The following is a 15,928-nucleotide window of genomic DNA, read 5'->3' on the forward strand; positions in this document are numbered from 1 at the left end:
ACAAGAGCTTGGATTGATTTGGTTAATTCGATCATTCCATATGAACGCACGTTGTATCAAAATAGAGGATGTCCGGGAAAATTTGAAAAGATCTGGGGTGGGTGGAATTCTTCCCATCTTACCCTGTAGACTCATCGTGGTGTGGGGATTTCACGTGGAGAGGTAGGCGCGAGGCATTGCGGCGAGTTAGTAGTTAAGAGTACAGTTTTATTTTAGGAGTTCTGGTTTTACGAGTTTTTCTATTTACATAATTCACATGTTACAATCGATTTAATAAATCTAATAATCACAAGACAATGCTGGATATAGGTGACAGTTATGTTTTATTGTCTGCTTACCAATGCATGATTTATGTGTATCATACACTATGTTTAATAATCTTGGATACAAAATGTATGTAACATCACTTATTTTGTTGCTAATAAACGAATTTAAAAAAAAAAAGAATAGTGAGTGCAGCTCTGGAGTATAATACAGGATGTAACTCAGGATCAGAAATGTAATGTATGTACACAGTGACTGCACCAGCAGAATAGTGCGTGCAGCTCTGGAGTATAATACAGGATGTAACTCAGGATCAGTAATGTATGTACACAGTGACTGCACCAGCAGAATAGTGAGTGCAGCTGTGGGGTATAATACAGGATGTAACTCAGGATCAGTAATGTAATGTATGTACACAGTGACTGCACCAGCAGAATAGCGAGTGCAGCTCTGGGGTATAATACAGGATGTAACTCAGGATCAGTAATGTAATGTATGTACACAGTGACTGCACCAGCAGAATAGTGAGTGCAGCTCTGGGGTATAATACAGGAGGTAACTCAGGATCAGTAATGTAATGTGTGTACACAGCGACTGCACCAGCAGAATAGTGAGTGCAGCTCTGGAGTATAATACAGGATGTAACTCAGGATCAGTAATGTAATGTATGTACACAGTGACTGCACCAGCAGAATAGTGAGTGCAGCTGTGGGGTATAATACAGGATGTAACTCAGGATCAGTAATGTATGTACACAGTGACTGCACCAGCAGAATAGTGAGTGCAGCGCTGGAGTATAATACAGGATGTAACTCAGGATCAGTAATGTATGTACACAGTGACTGCACCAGCAGAATAGTGCGTGCAGCTCTGGAGTATAATACAGGATGTAACTCAGGATCAGTAATGTAATGTATGTACACAGTGACTGCACCAGCAGAATAGTGAGTGCAGCTGTGGGGTATAATACAGGATGTAACTCAGGATCAGTAATGTAATGTATGTACACAGTGACTGCACCAGCAGAATAGCGAGTGCAGCTCTGGGGTATAATACAGGATGTAACTCAGGATCAGTAATGTAATGTATGTACACAGTGACTGCACCAGCAGAATAGTGAGTGCAGCTCTGGGGTATAATACAGGAGGTAACTCAGGATCAGTAATGTAATGTATGTACACAGCGACTGCACCAGCAGAATAGTGAGTGCAGCTCTGGGGTATAATACAGGAGGTAACTCAGGATCAGTAATGTATGTACACAGTGACTGCACCAGCAGAATAGTGAGTGCAGCTCTGGGGTATAATACAGGAGGTAACTCAGGATCAGTAATGTAATGTATGTACACAGTGAGTGCACCAGCAGAACAGTGAGTGCAGCTCTGGAGTATAATACAGGATGTAACTCAGGATCAGTAATGTAATGTATGTACACAGTGACTGCACCAGCAGAATAGCGAGTGCAGCTCTGGGGTATAATACAGGATGTAACTCAGGATCAGTAATGTAATGTATGTACACAGTGACTGCACCAGCAGAATAGTGAGTGCAGCTCTGGGGTATAATACAGGAGGTAACTCAGGATCAGTAATGTAATGTATGTACACAGCGACTGCACCAGCAGAATAGTGAGTGCAGCTCTGGAGTATAATACAGGATGTAACTCAGGATCAGTAATGTAATGTATGTACACAGTGACTGCACCAGCAGAATAGTGAGTGCAGCTGTGGGGTATAATACAGGATGTAACTCAGGATCAGTAATGTATGTACACAGTGACTGCACCAGCAGAATAGCGAGTGCAGCTCTGGGGTATAATACAGGATGTAACTCAGGATCAGTAATGTAATGTATGTACACAGTGACTGCACCAGCAGAATAGTGAGTGCAGCTCTGGAGTATAATACAGGATGTAACTCAGGATCAGTAATGTAATGTATGTACACAGTGACTGCACCAGCAGAATAGTGAGTGCAGCTCTGGAGTATAATACAGGATGTATCTCAGGATCAGTAATGTATGTACACAGTGACTGCACCAGCAGAATAGTGAGTGCAGCTCTGGAGTATAATACAGGATGTAACTCAGGATCAGTAATGTATCTACACAGTGACTGCACCAGCAGAATAGTGAGTGCAGCTCTGGAGTATAATACAGGATGTAACTCAGGATCAGTAATGTATCTACACAGTGACTGCACCAGCAGAATAGTGAGTGCAGCTCTGGGGTATAATACCAATCAGCGACGGGCACAGTATCGACGTAGATGTCATAATGGTTGCCATGGCGACGATGATGTCATAAAGGTTGCCTCGACCAATCAGCGACGGGCACAGTCTGCCGCGAATTCTGGAATCATCATTGTCCATATACTACGGGGACATAAATATTCTAGAATACCCGTTGCGTTAGAATAGGGCCACAATCTAGTTATTTATATACAGCTCTGGCACACTCCAGTTCTGTTATTGGGGTGAATAATATGTCTGCTCTATAATACCTCACCACTGAGGGGCCGCACAGACCTCCCTCTGTTATTGGGATATACACAGCTCTGGCAAAAATGAAGAGACCACTGCAAAATGTTCAGTTTGTCTGATTTTTCTCTTTCTAGGTATATTTTTGAGTAAAATGTAAATTTCTCTTTTGTTCTATAAACTACTGACAACGTCTCCGAAGTTCCAAGCAATACATTTTGTATTTATTTTCTGAAAATGAGAAATGGTCAAAGTAACAAAAAACTGCATTTCTTGCAGATCTCAAATAATGCAAAAAAACAAGTTGATAATCATTTAGAAATAACAATATTAATGTTTTAGCTCAGGAAGAGTTCAGAAATCAATATTGTGTGGAATAACCATGATTGTTAATCCCAGCTTTCCTGCGTCTTGGCAGCTTTCCTCCAGTCTCTCTGCTCCTGGGTGACCTTATGCCGCTCCTGGTACAATAATGTCAGCCGTTCTTCTTTGTCTGGTGGCTTGTGAATATCCATCTTCCATCTTGATTTCATTCCAGAGGTTTTCAGTGGGTTCAGGTCTGGAGATTGGGCGGCCATGACAGAGATTTGATGTGCTGTTCCTTCATCCACACCTTGATTGACCTAGCTGTGTGGCATGGCGCATTGACCTGCTGGAAAAACCAGTCCTCAGAGTTGGGGAACATTGCCTGAGCGGAAGGAATCAGCTGTTATTCCATGACAACCTTGTATTCGGCTTTGATGAAGCATCCGCAGATCATCACCTGGTCGTCTTAGGCTATGTTCACACCTTGCGTCGGGTCCCTGTGGGTTCTCCCGCAGCGGATTTGATAAATCTGCAGGGCAAAACAACTGCGGTTCTCCCTGCAGATTTATCGCGGTTTGTTCCGCGTTTTCCGCTGCGGGTTTCCGCCTATACTATTGATGCTGCATATGCAGCAATATGCAGCATCAATAGTAATGTTAAAAATAATAAAAATTGGTTATACTCAACCTCTGATGTCCGGATCTCCTGGGCGCTGCACCCGGCGGTCCGGTTCCTAAGATGCTGTGGGAGAAGGACCCTTCGTGACGTCATGGTCATGTGACCGCGACGTCACCGCAGGTCCTGGTCGCACAGCAACTCTGACCGGACAGCCGCGTGCAGCGCCCAGGAGCTCCGGACATCAGAGGGTGAGTATAACCAGATTTTTTATTTTTAACCCCAAATATGGTTCCCAGGGCCTGGAGGAGAGTCTCCTCTCCTCCTCCCCGGGTACCACCCGCACATTATCCGCTTACTTCCCGCAACGTGGGCACAGCCCCATGCGGGAAGTAAGCGGTTCAATGTATTCCTATGGGTGCAGAATCGCAGCGATTCTGCACAAAGAAGTGACATGCTGCGGGTTGTAAACCGCTGCGTTCCCGCGCGGTTTTTCCCGCAGCATGTGCACAGCGGTTTGCGGTTTCCATAGGGTTTACATGTTACTGTAAACGCTATGGAAACTGCTGCGGACCCGCAGCATCAAAATCGCGGCGGTTCCGCGGTAAAAACCGCTAAGTGTGAATATAGCCTAATGGTTAGATGGAGACCTGGAGAGGCGGACAAGCCACAGGGCCCTGCACCCACTGTGAGATCTGGTGGAGGATCGGTGATGATCTGCAGATGCTTCATCAAGGCTGGAATTGGGCAGGTTAATCTTTGTGAAGGACGTATGAATCAGGCCGAATACAAGGTTATCCTGGAATAACAGCTGATTCCTTCTGCTCAGACAATGTTCCCCAACTCTGAGGACTGGTTTTTCCAGCAGGACAATGCGCCATGCCACACAGCTAGGTCAATCAAGGTGTAGATGAAGGACCACCACATCAAACCCCTCTCATGGCCAAATCCAGGAGGATCCTGGGATTAACAATCATGGTTATTCCACACAATATTGATTTCTAAACTCTTCCTGAAGTAACACAGTAGTATTGTTGTTTCTAAATAATTATGAACTTGTTTTTTTGTTTGTTTTTTGCATTATTTGAGGTCTGCAAGCTGTGCATTTTTTTTTGTTATTTTGACCATTTCTCATTTTCAGAAAATAAAAACAAAATTTATTGCTTGGAAATTCGGAGAGACGTTGTCAGTAGTTTTGAGAATTAAAGAACAACTTACATTTTACTCAAAAATATAAAGAGCGAAATCAGACAAACCGGCCATTTTGCAGTGGTCTCTTAATTTTTGCCAGAGCTATACACACGTACACACACAGACACTTGTGCTCAAAAGTTTACACACCCCGGCAGAATTTTTGCTTTTTTGGCCTTTGACTATGAATGATAACGCCAAAATTTTTTCTCCCCTGATGGTTAGTGGTTGGGTGAAGCCATTTATTGTCAGACTACTGTGTTTTCTCTTTTTAAATCATAATGATAATCTAAAACATCCAAATGACTCTGATCAAAAGTTCACATACCCTGGTGATTTTGGCCTGATCACATGCACCGATGTTGACACCAATGGGTGTGACTGGCTACTAAAGGTAACATCCTCATCTGTGACCTGTTTGCTTGTAATCAGTGTGTGCGTATAAAAGCCGAGTGAGTTTCTGGGATCCAGACAGACTCTTGCATCTTTCATCCAGCCACTGGACGTTTCTGGATTGTGAGTCATGGGGAAAGCAAAAGATTTGTCAACTGATCTATGAGAAAAGGTAGTTGAACTGTATAAAACAGGAAAGGGATACAAAAAGATATCCAGGGAATTGATAATGCCAGTTCACACTGTGATTAGCAAATAGAAAATCAGGGGCTCTGTAAAAACAAAAGCACAGTCAGGTAGACCAACATAAATGTTGTCCACAACCGCCAGGAAAATGCGAAGAAAAACCCACAAATAACATCAGCTGAAATACCGGACTCTCTGAAAACTAGCGGTGTGGCAGTTTCAAGAAGCACAATAAGGAGGCACTAGAAGAAAAATGGGCTGCATGGTCGAGTCGCCAGAAGAAAGCCATTACTGCACAAATGCCACATAGTATCTCACCTACAATATGCAAAACAGCACAGAGAAAAGCCTCAAAACTCCTGGAACAAGGTAATTTGGAGTGATGAGACTAAAATTAAACTTTTTGGCCTCAACCATAAGGGTTACATTTGGAGAGAGGTCATCAAGGCCTATGATTAAAGAACACCATTCCTACTGTAAAGCATGGAGGTGGATTGCTGATGTTTTGGGGATGTGTGAGCTACAAAGGCACAGGAAACTTGGTCAGAGTTGAAGGAAAGATGAATGCTGCATGATGTCAGCACATACTGGAGGCAAATTTACACTCATCAGCCCGGAAGCTGCGCATGAGACGTACTTGGACATTCCAATATGGCAATGATCCAAAACACAAGGCCAAGTCGACCTGTCATTGGCTACAGCAGAACAAAGTGAAGGTTCTGGAGTGGCCATCTCTGTCTCCTGACCTCAATATCATTGATCCTCTCTGAGGAGATCTCAAGCACTCAGTTCATGCTACAGTAGACAGCCCAGGAATTTACAGGAACTGAGAAAATAAAGATCCTCATCCACAACTACCACAAAAGCCTTCAAGCTCTCACTGATGTTAGAGGGGGCAATACACGGCATTATGAAATGGGGGAAGTGAACTTTTGATCAGGGTCACTTGGATGTTTTGGGTTGTTATGATTTAAAAAGAGAAAACACAGTAGTTTGACAATAAATGACTTCACCCAACCACTAACCATGAGTGGAGAGAAATGTTTTGGTGTTATCTTTTATATTCTCTGAAAAATGACCAAAAATCAAAATTTCTGCCGGGGTGTGTAAACTTTTGAGCACAACTGTATGTGCAAAATACCTGCAGTCTGACATCAGTCATGTGTTTAATTGCTGTTTTTGGCAGAAAAGTTCACACAACATGGGAATAAATTCCTGACTAGGTGTAGGCGAGTAGGCAACCAACAGAATCGGAAGCCATGACACGCACGCTGCGAATAGGGTGTTAGTGGCTCATTTAATGAAAGGGGGGTGTACTAATTTATAGCAGTACGGAATTCATAAGTGATGTCAGTCATTATGTGAAGAATCAGGTGTCTATTATGTCCCCTATGTAAAGGAGGCCGCAGATCTTGTACCTGCTGGATTTAGCCCTGGCTCAGTGAGTAAAATGGGTTGTTCCAGACATTGTACCGAAGGAGAAAGAACTATGATCAAGAAGTTGATTACAGAAAGCAAAACATGTAAAGAAATGCAGAAACTAATTGGCTGCTCAGCTAAAAAAGATTTCTAATGCTTTAAAATGGCATAGATCATAGAATCACAAGAATGGCAGAGAAGCGTCCAGTGATCGGCTCCAGGGAGATCAGAGAAGATTTTCAGTTACCCGTCAGTCCTGCAGCCATCAGAAGACGAAGTATCTGCAAGAAATCCTCGTGTCATTGCTGAGAAAGACGCTGCGAGAAGGTTACAGTGAACCAAAGAGCAGACGGACAAGAGAGAAGAGGCGGAATGTTCTATGGAGATGAGAGTGCGATTGTCCTCACTGGGTGTAAGGGCCGCAGACATGGCGAGACCACCCATAGACCCTGGAGTCAGCCACAGGACACTGAAGGCTGGAAACCAAGGAGGTTTGAGCAGAGCGTTCTGGGGATGTTCCTCATACTCTGGAGTTGGGTCCATTTATCACAGACCAGGCACCGTGGATCAGTTTGAATATATCACAATACTGGAAGAGGCCAAGTTGTCTTAAGCTGAAGAAGAAATGCCCTCGAAATGGACAACGACCCCAAACACAGCAACAAGCGGGCGACATTCTGGGTCCAGACCAACAAGACTGATGTTATGAAGAGGCCGCCCGATGCCCGGACCTCGGGCCCAATGCCCGGACCTCGGCCCGATGCCCGGACCTCGGCCCGATGGAGAATTTGTAGAGCGACATCAAAAATGAAAAAGACCTGTGGGACATTGTCCTGTAAATATGGGCTGAATATCTGTCTGCAGGGTCCGATGTTAGGTGACTCCTCGCTGTACAGATGTAAAGCCGTTCAGAAACAAAGGCCATAAAACAAAATATTAGATCAGAGATTAACAGAAAAACCATGTCTGGAATAAATCTCGGTTTATCCTGTAAGGGCGGGTGCACACAATCCGGAACTAGCAGAACTTTGGATGTTCGCTGCCGTCTATTGAATGCAGGTGACTCCTCTGTGATCACTTCACCGTGTTCCGTACATTGTATTGATGCAATTTCTGTAGCACAGACTCGCGTCTCCAGAAGAGAAATTGACATGCTGCGGTCTTGAAAGACGCGCCGCATGTCCATCTCCGCGGGTGATCCGCAGGCGCACAGAGTTGCATAATGGACATGAGATTTCTAGGAATCCCAACCACTGTGCTGGAACATCTGGATGCTGCATAAATCTGCCGCATCAGACCCACAGCAAATCCTCAACGTGGGCACGTACCCTAAAAATTCACGTCTGAAAAAGACAATGCACGGCCCTTATCTGAGCAGAGCATTATTCCTTCTTCATTTTCACTTTATAAATTGATATTTTGTTGCTCTTTTCACTTGGAGTTGAGTGTGAGGCTCCTCTGTGTATCTGGGGATAACGTCGGGTGTGATGGCGACTTGTCTCATCGCTCGCCATCACCATAAACGTTGTCCCGTCCAATATCTATAAAACTGAATTTCCTTTCTATGTATTCTCCATACAATGACACGCTGTAGCCTCAGGGCCGTCGCTGCTGACGGTGGCTGTGACCAATCACTGTTCCGTCCTAGATGGTAATGGTGCTGCAGGTGCCGTCCTCAGAGTGCGGTGGTCGGAGTGTTGAGCGCCCCCTGGTGGAGCGAGGTCTTGGTGGGGGCCATTGTGCGGATGGAGTCTGGGTGGCGCTCCGCCACTCCCCTGGTGCACAGGACATCCAGCGTGGATTACTTGGGTTGCGTTGAGCAATAGTCAGACCGCAGCTTGGAACATAATCCAGAGGCGGTGCACGTCCCGCACATCCAGTGACACCAGGACATGGAGTCGTGACCGAGCGGATGGGCTCCGACAGGAGTAGCAGAGCCGAGCGTGTTTTAGTGATTTGTAGGACAAGGATCAGGAAGAAATAACCTTCCTTTAGGATAATGAGCGGGAATCAGGACAAAACCGACCAAGGAGTAAACGCAAGGCTGAGCTAAAGCGAGCGAGATCGAGACCAGGACTGGTCGTGTGACCCCGATGTCCCCACTCTGTACCCTAATTTGTCTGCATCAGGTGCTCGATCTGCGGCATGATCCGGATGGTCAGAATTAGGCTGCCCCCACATGTCTTATGTTTGAGGAGTCTGGGTCCAACTCTGATAAAAGGAAGACGCCCACAGCGCACTCCGAGGAGGAGGAGGACGATGGCGCTCTGTTGTGGTCAGATACATGGAAGTTACTCTGTAACGTATTGGATCCTACAAAGCTCCACATCCACTTCTGTAAGGAGCAGGACACGATCCTGAGCGGAGGACGATTCTTGGGCAGAAGCGCAGAGACCTGAGGCGGAAGGATCCTGGATATGGAGGAAACCAGAGCTTAAATATGGTGTCTGTATGTAAAGGTACCGTCACACATAACGATATCTTTAATGATATCGTTGCTTTTTGTGACGTAGCAACGATATCGTTAAGGAAATCGTTGTGTGACAGCGACCAACGATCAGGCCCCTGCTGGGAGATCGTTGGTCGCTGAATAAAGTCCGGAACTTTATTTTGTCGCTGGATCTCCCGCTGACATCGCTGGATTGGCGTGTGTGACGCCGATCCAGCGATGTCTTCACTGGTAACCAGGGTAAACATCGGGTAACTAAGCGCAGGGCCGCGCTTAGTAACCTGATGTTTACCCTGGTTACCAGTGTAAACGTTAAAAAAAACAAACACTACATACTTACCTTCAGCTGTCTGTCCCCGGCGCTCTGCTTCTCTGCACTCCTCCTGCATCCTGGGTCAGCGCCAGCCAGCCGGAAAGCAGAGTGGTGACGTCACCGCTCTGCTTTACGGCTGACCGGCGCTGACAGTGCAGAGAAGCACAGCGCCGGGGACAGACAGCTGAAGGTAAGTATGTAGTGTTTGTTTTTTTAACGTTTACGCTGGTAACCAGGGTAAACATCGGGTTACTAAGCGTGGCCCTGCGCTTAGTAACCCGATGTTTACCCTGGTTACCGGGGACTTCAGGATCGTTGGTCGCTGGAGAGCGGTCTGTGTGACAGCTCTCCAGCGACCAAACAGCGACGCTGCAGCGATCGACATCGTTGTCAGTATCGCTGCAGCGTCGCTTAGTGTGAAGGTACCTTAAGGCACTGTAGAAAATGTGATGGCGCTGTATAGAAGACATCATCACGGTCCTATTGGGGCTCACAATCCAAGTTTATCGGCTTTTGGCGTGTGGGAGAAAACCGGAGGACGCCTACGCATGTACGAGGCCAACAAAGTCCTTTCAGATGTTGTCCTTGGCAGGATTTGAACACAAGACCCCAGCACAGCAAACAGTGCTAACCATTGAGCCACCGTGCTGCCTTATATACAGTACAGTGCTAACCACTGAGCCACCGTGCTGCTCTATATATAACCAGTCAGCCACTGTGCTGCCCTATATATAGTACAGTGCTAACCACTGAGCCACTGTTACCATATACACAGTACGGTACTAACCACTGAGCCAGCATGCTGCCCTATACACAGTACAGTGCTAACCACTGAACCACTGTGCTGCCCTATGTAGAGTAGTATTATCCAGTGTGCCACTGTGCTGCCCTATGTACAGTAGTTATCCACTGAGCCACTGTACTGCCCTATGTATAGTAGTGCTAACCACTGAGCCACCGTGCTGCCCTATGTACAGTGCTAACCAGTGAGCCACCGTGCTGCCCTATGTACAGTAGTGTTATCCAGTGAGCCACTGTGCTGCCCTATGTACAGTACTAACCACTGAGCCACCGTGCTGCCCTATGTACAGTGCTAACCACTGAGCCACCGTGCTGCCCTATGTACAGTGCTAACCAGTGAGCCACCGTGCTGCCCTATGTACAGTGCTAACCACTGAGCCACCGTGCTGCCCTATGTACAGTGCTAACCACTGAACCACCGTGCTGCCCTATGTACAGTGCTAACCACTGAGCCACCATGCTGCCCTATGTACATTACAGTGCTAACCACTGAGCCACCATGCTGCCTTATGTACATTACAGTGCTAACCACTGAGCTCCCGTGCTGCCCTATGTACAGTAGTTATCCACAGCCACTGTACTGCCCTATGTATAGTACAATGCTAACCACTGAGCCACCGTGCTGCCCTATGTACAGTAGTATTATCCAGTGAGCCACTGTGCCGCCCTATGTACAGTACTAACCACTGAGCCACCATGCAGCCCTATTTACAGTGCTAACCACTGAACCACTGTGCTGCCCTATGTACAGTAGTATTATCCAGTGTGCCACTGTGCTGCCCTATGTACAGTAGTTATCCACTGAGCCACTGTACTGCCCTATGTATAGTAGTGCTAGCCACTGAGCCACCGTGCTGCCCTATGTACAGTGCTAACCAGTGAGCCACCGTGCTGCCCTATGTACAGTAGTGTTATCCAGTGAGCCACCGTGCTGCCCTATGTACAGTGCTAACCACTGAACCACCGTGCTGCCCTATGTACAGTGCTAACCACTGAGCCACCATGCTGCCTTATGTACATTACAGTGCTAACCACTGAGCTCCCGTGCTGCCCTATGTACAGTAGTTATCCACAGCCACTGTACTGCCCTATGTATAGTACAATGCTAACCACTGAGCCACCGTGCTGCCCTATGTACAGTAGTATTATCCAGTGAGCCACTGTGCCGCCCTATGTACAGTACTAACCACTGAGCCACCATGCAGCCCTATTTACAGTGCTAACCACTGAGCCACCGTGCTGCCCTATGTACAGTAGTTATCCACTGAGCCACTGTACTGCCCTATGTATAGTACAGTGCTAACCACTGAGCCACCGTGCTGCCATATGTACAGTAGTGTTATCCAGTGAGCCACTGTGCCGCCCTATGTACAGTACTAACCACTGAGCCACCATGCTGCCATATGTACAGTAGTTATCCAGTGAGCCACTGTGCTGCCCTATATACAGTACTAACCACTGAGCCGCCATGCTGCTCTATGTACAGTACAGTACTAACCACTGAGCCACCGACCATCTGTATAAGGAAATTGGTATAACAGGCCTGCTGCGCGGGACGATCAGTAGACACCAGGATCGGGATGAGGAGGCTGCAGAGCATCGCTCTCTGAGAGCCGGAGCTGAATATGGTGGACGAGGAGATCACGGCCCAGATCTCCCCTGAAGATACGCAGGAGGACTCGCCGGATCACCAGGGAGATCCTTGCCATGGCTGCCCTGACCCTTCTGTATGACTTTGGGTGGCCGGTATAATACTAGGCGGCCTTGGCTGTGGGGTCTGGGTGAGCGACGTCCCCCCTGTGAGCTGCACCGGCGACATATTGGTATATAACCTGACTGCCGCCTTCCCCTCCCCCAAACCCATCACATTACCTGGTTTAACGTCTCCACCTTCCCATTTTAGGTCAATCACGTGGTCACAACTACGAAGCGGAGGAGTCCTATGAGCCCAGAGGTCCGTTTCTGCCATTTTTCCTTGAGGAGCCCAGAACAGACAGGTCGACACAGACCGATGGAGAACATGGCCTCCGGCCAGCCCCACTTCCCATGATGCCTCGGTCCACGGATCCACCACGCACCAACTATTACCAAAAATCATTTCCGCAGCCGTCACTGGACCGCAGCCATGGGGGCTGGGTGCTGGGGGAGCAGCTCCGGAGCTTCACGGCCGCACAGGAAGGGCTGCGGAAAGTGATACTGACCAAGGTGAATGCGTTACACTTGGACTTGTGTCAGCTCGCCACCGGCGCGGACAGGAACAGCGCCGTGTTCAGGAAGATCCTAAAAGTGGAGACGGAGAGAAACCATCTGCTCGCTCACCTGAACACCAACATCAGCAAACTGACCGCGAGCTTACACCTCCTAGCAATCCAGCAGAGCAGCGACCAGAGGGCGGCACAAGCCTTGTGTGACCAGGAGGGGGCAGCACCCGAGGAAACAGCCAGACTGTCAGCCGCTGCCGCCAGCCCGTTACCTCCTCCTGCCCAGTACCGCTACTCAATGCGGGCGAGAACAGCGCCTCCTACTACCTTAAACTATAGCTCTGACCTAAGACCGAAACCTGCGAAGAGAGGCCGGAAATAAAAGCATCATGAACGTTGTTAAAACTTTTTTCTATTAACAGGAAAATATGAAATTTTTTAGGCTCTGGTTATTAAAAGGTTTAATAATGAATCTTTGATTATTTCATCAACTAACATTACAGAGAGAAACAGAGCTGCACTCAGTATTCTGCTGGTGCAGTCACTGTGTACATACATTACATTGCTGATCCTGAGTTACATCCTGTATTATACTCCAGAGCTGCACTCCCTATTCTGCTGGTGCAGTCACTGTGTACATACATTACTGATCCTGAGTTACATCCTGTATTATACTCCAGAGCTGCACTCAGTATTCTGCTGGTGCAGTCACTGTGTACATACATTACATTACTGATCCTGAGTTACATCCTGTATTATACTCCAGAGCTGCACTCACTATTCTGCTGGTGCAGTCACTGTGTACATACATTACATTACTGATCCTGAGTTACATCCTGTATTATACCCCAGAGCTGCACTCGGTATTCTGCTGGTGCAGTCACTGTGTACATACATTACATTACTGATCCTGAGTTACCTCCTGTATTATACTCCAGAGCTGCACTCACTATTCTGCTGGTGCAGTCACTGTGTACATACATTACATTACTGATCCTGAGTTACATCCTGTATTATACTCCAGAGCTGCACTCACTATTCTGCTGGTGCAGTCACTGTGTACATACATTACATTACTGATCTTGAGTTACATCCTGTATTATACTCCAGAGCTGCACTCACTATTCTGCTGGTGCAGTCACTGTGTACATACATTACATTACTGATCCTGAGTTACATCCTGTATTATACTCCAGAGCTGCACTCACTATTCTGCTGGTGCAGTCACTGTGTACATACATTACATTACTGATCCTGAGTTACATCCTGTATTATACTCCAGAGCTGCACTCACTATTCTGCTGGTGCAGTCACTGTGTACATACATTACTGATCCTGAGTTACATCCTGTATTATACTCCAGAGCTGCACTCACTATTCTGCTGGTGCAGTCACTGTGTACATACATTACATTACTGATCCTGAGTTACATCCTGTATTATACCCCAGAGCTGCACTCACTATTCTGCTGGTGCAGTCACTGTGTACATACATTACATTACTGATCCCGAGTTACCTCCTGTATTATACCCCAGAGCTGCACTCACTATTCTGCTGGTGCAGTCACTGTGTACATACATTACATTACTGATCCTAAGTTACATCCTGTATTATACCCCAGAGCTGCACTCACTATTCTGCTGGTGCAGTCACTGTGTACATACATTACATTACTGATCCTGAGTTACATCCTGTATTATACTCCAGAGCTGCACTCACTATTCTGCTGGTGCAGTCACTGTGTACATACATTACATTACTGATCCTGAGTTACATCCTGTATTATACCCCAGAGCTGCACTCACTATTCTGCTGGTGCAGTCACTGTGTACATACATTACTGATCCTAAGTTACATCCTGTATTATACTGCAGAGCTGCACTCACTATTCTGCTGGTGCAGTCACTGTGTACATACATTACATTACTGATCCTAAGTTACATCCTGTATTATCCTCCAGAGCTGCACTCACTATTCTGCTGGTGCAGTCACTGTGTACATTACATTACTGATCCTAAGTTACATCCTGTATTGTACTCCAGAGCTGCACTCGCATTGCTTGGCGTCTTGTTGCTGCCCCTTCACAGCTCAGTATATTTTGGGTGTAGGGGGACAGGTGGCGATCTTAGACCCCCGGCAGCTGTTCTCTGTGGTCAGACTGTCTCTGTCCGCCAGCGTTGATGATCAGTGCTCTGCAGCATTTCTACTCCTCACTTTAAGATAACTATTCCCCTCTGTGCAGGTTTTGCGCCGTTATCGGCCATTACAAGGAGCGGTGAGTTCTGTGTGTTTGATGAATGTCACTATTCACGGGGAGGATACCTTTATCATCCCCATCACTCACACCAATTTGTCATGAACCGGGATTGTTTGGTTGCCCCTGGTTTTCTGATGGGGATTTATCTATATCCCACTTCTGGTTTGGAACTTGCAGCTCTCTGATGCCCCCCTACCCTCAGGTCAGTCAGGGTACTGCTAGGATAATTAGTCGCCAGAAAGGCTGCATTACTTTGTACTGGCTAATATCCCCCGTAGCTCCAGGATGCAGCCTCGTATAGCGATCACGGAACTACCATTCTTCTGGGCATGATCTTGGCATTAATTGGAGCCTAAACACAACTTGGTATGAGCTCCTGTCAAGGTACCGTCACGCTGAGCGACGCTGCAGCGATACCGACAACGATGTTGATCGCTGCAGCGTCGCTGGAGAGCTGTCACACAGACAGCTCTCCAGCGACCAACGATGCCGGTAACCAGGGTAAACATCGGGTTACTAAGCGCAGGGCCGCGCTTATTAACCCGATGTTTACTCTGGTTACCAGCGTAAAAGTTAAAAAAAACAAACACTACATACTTACCTTCCGCTGTCTGTCCCCGGCGCTGTGCTTTCCTGCACTGACTGTGAGCACAGCGGCCGGAAAGCAGAGCGGTGACGTCACCGCTGTAATCTGTTTTCCAGCCGGCGCTTACACAGTGCAGGAAAGCACAGCGCCGGGGACAGACAGCGGAAGGTAAGTATGTAGTGTTTGTTTTTTTAACTTTTCCGCTGGTAACCAGGGTAAACATCGGGTTACTAAGCGCGGCCCTGTTTACCAGTGAAGACATCGCGCCGATTCAGCGATATCTGCGGGGAGTCCAGCGACGAAATAAAGTTCTGGACTTTCTGCAGCGACCAACGACATCACAGCAGGATCCTGATCGCTGCTGCCTGTCACACTGGACGATATCGCTAGCGAGGACGCTGCAACGTCACGGATCGCTAGCGATATCGTTCAGTGTGACGGTACCTTTAAGCAGTGATCAGTTTCTCTGTA

The 15,928-nt window shown here is 47.1% G+C and overlaps 1 protein-coding gene across 12 annotated transcripts in view; it reads left to right on the plus strand.

The window, feature by feature from the left end:
• FAM118B (family with sequence similarity 118 member B) overlaps positions 1-15,928 on the plus strand; it is a 48,809-nt gene that overhangs the window by 31,429 nt on the left and 1,452 nt on the right. For 6 of the 12 annotated variants that reach the window (XM_069741612.1, XM_069741611.1, XM_069741613.1 and 3 more), the window contains one exon: positions 12,317-13,086. The exons of the other annotated variants lie outside the window; for them this stretch is intronic. In XM_069741612.1, the coding sequence (XP_069597713.1) occupies positions 12,317-12,996 (680 nt within the window). In that variant the 3' untranslated portion in view covers positions 12,997-13,086. Of the gene's footprint in view, positions 1-12,316; positions 13,087-15,928 lie in introns of those variants that run through there. 12 annotated transcript variants of the gene reach the window in all.

The sequence above is a fragment of the Ranitomeya imitator genome, chromosome 10, assembly GCF_032444005.1.
Source record: "Ranitomeya imitator isolate aRanImi1 chromosome 10, aRanImi1.pri, whole genome shotgun sequence".
NCBI classification, from domain to species: Eukaryota; Metazoa; Chordata; class Amphibia; order Anura; family Dendrobatidae; genus Ranitomeya; species Ranitomeya imitator.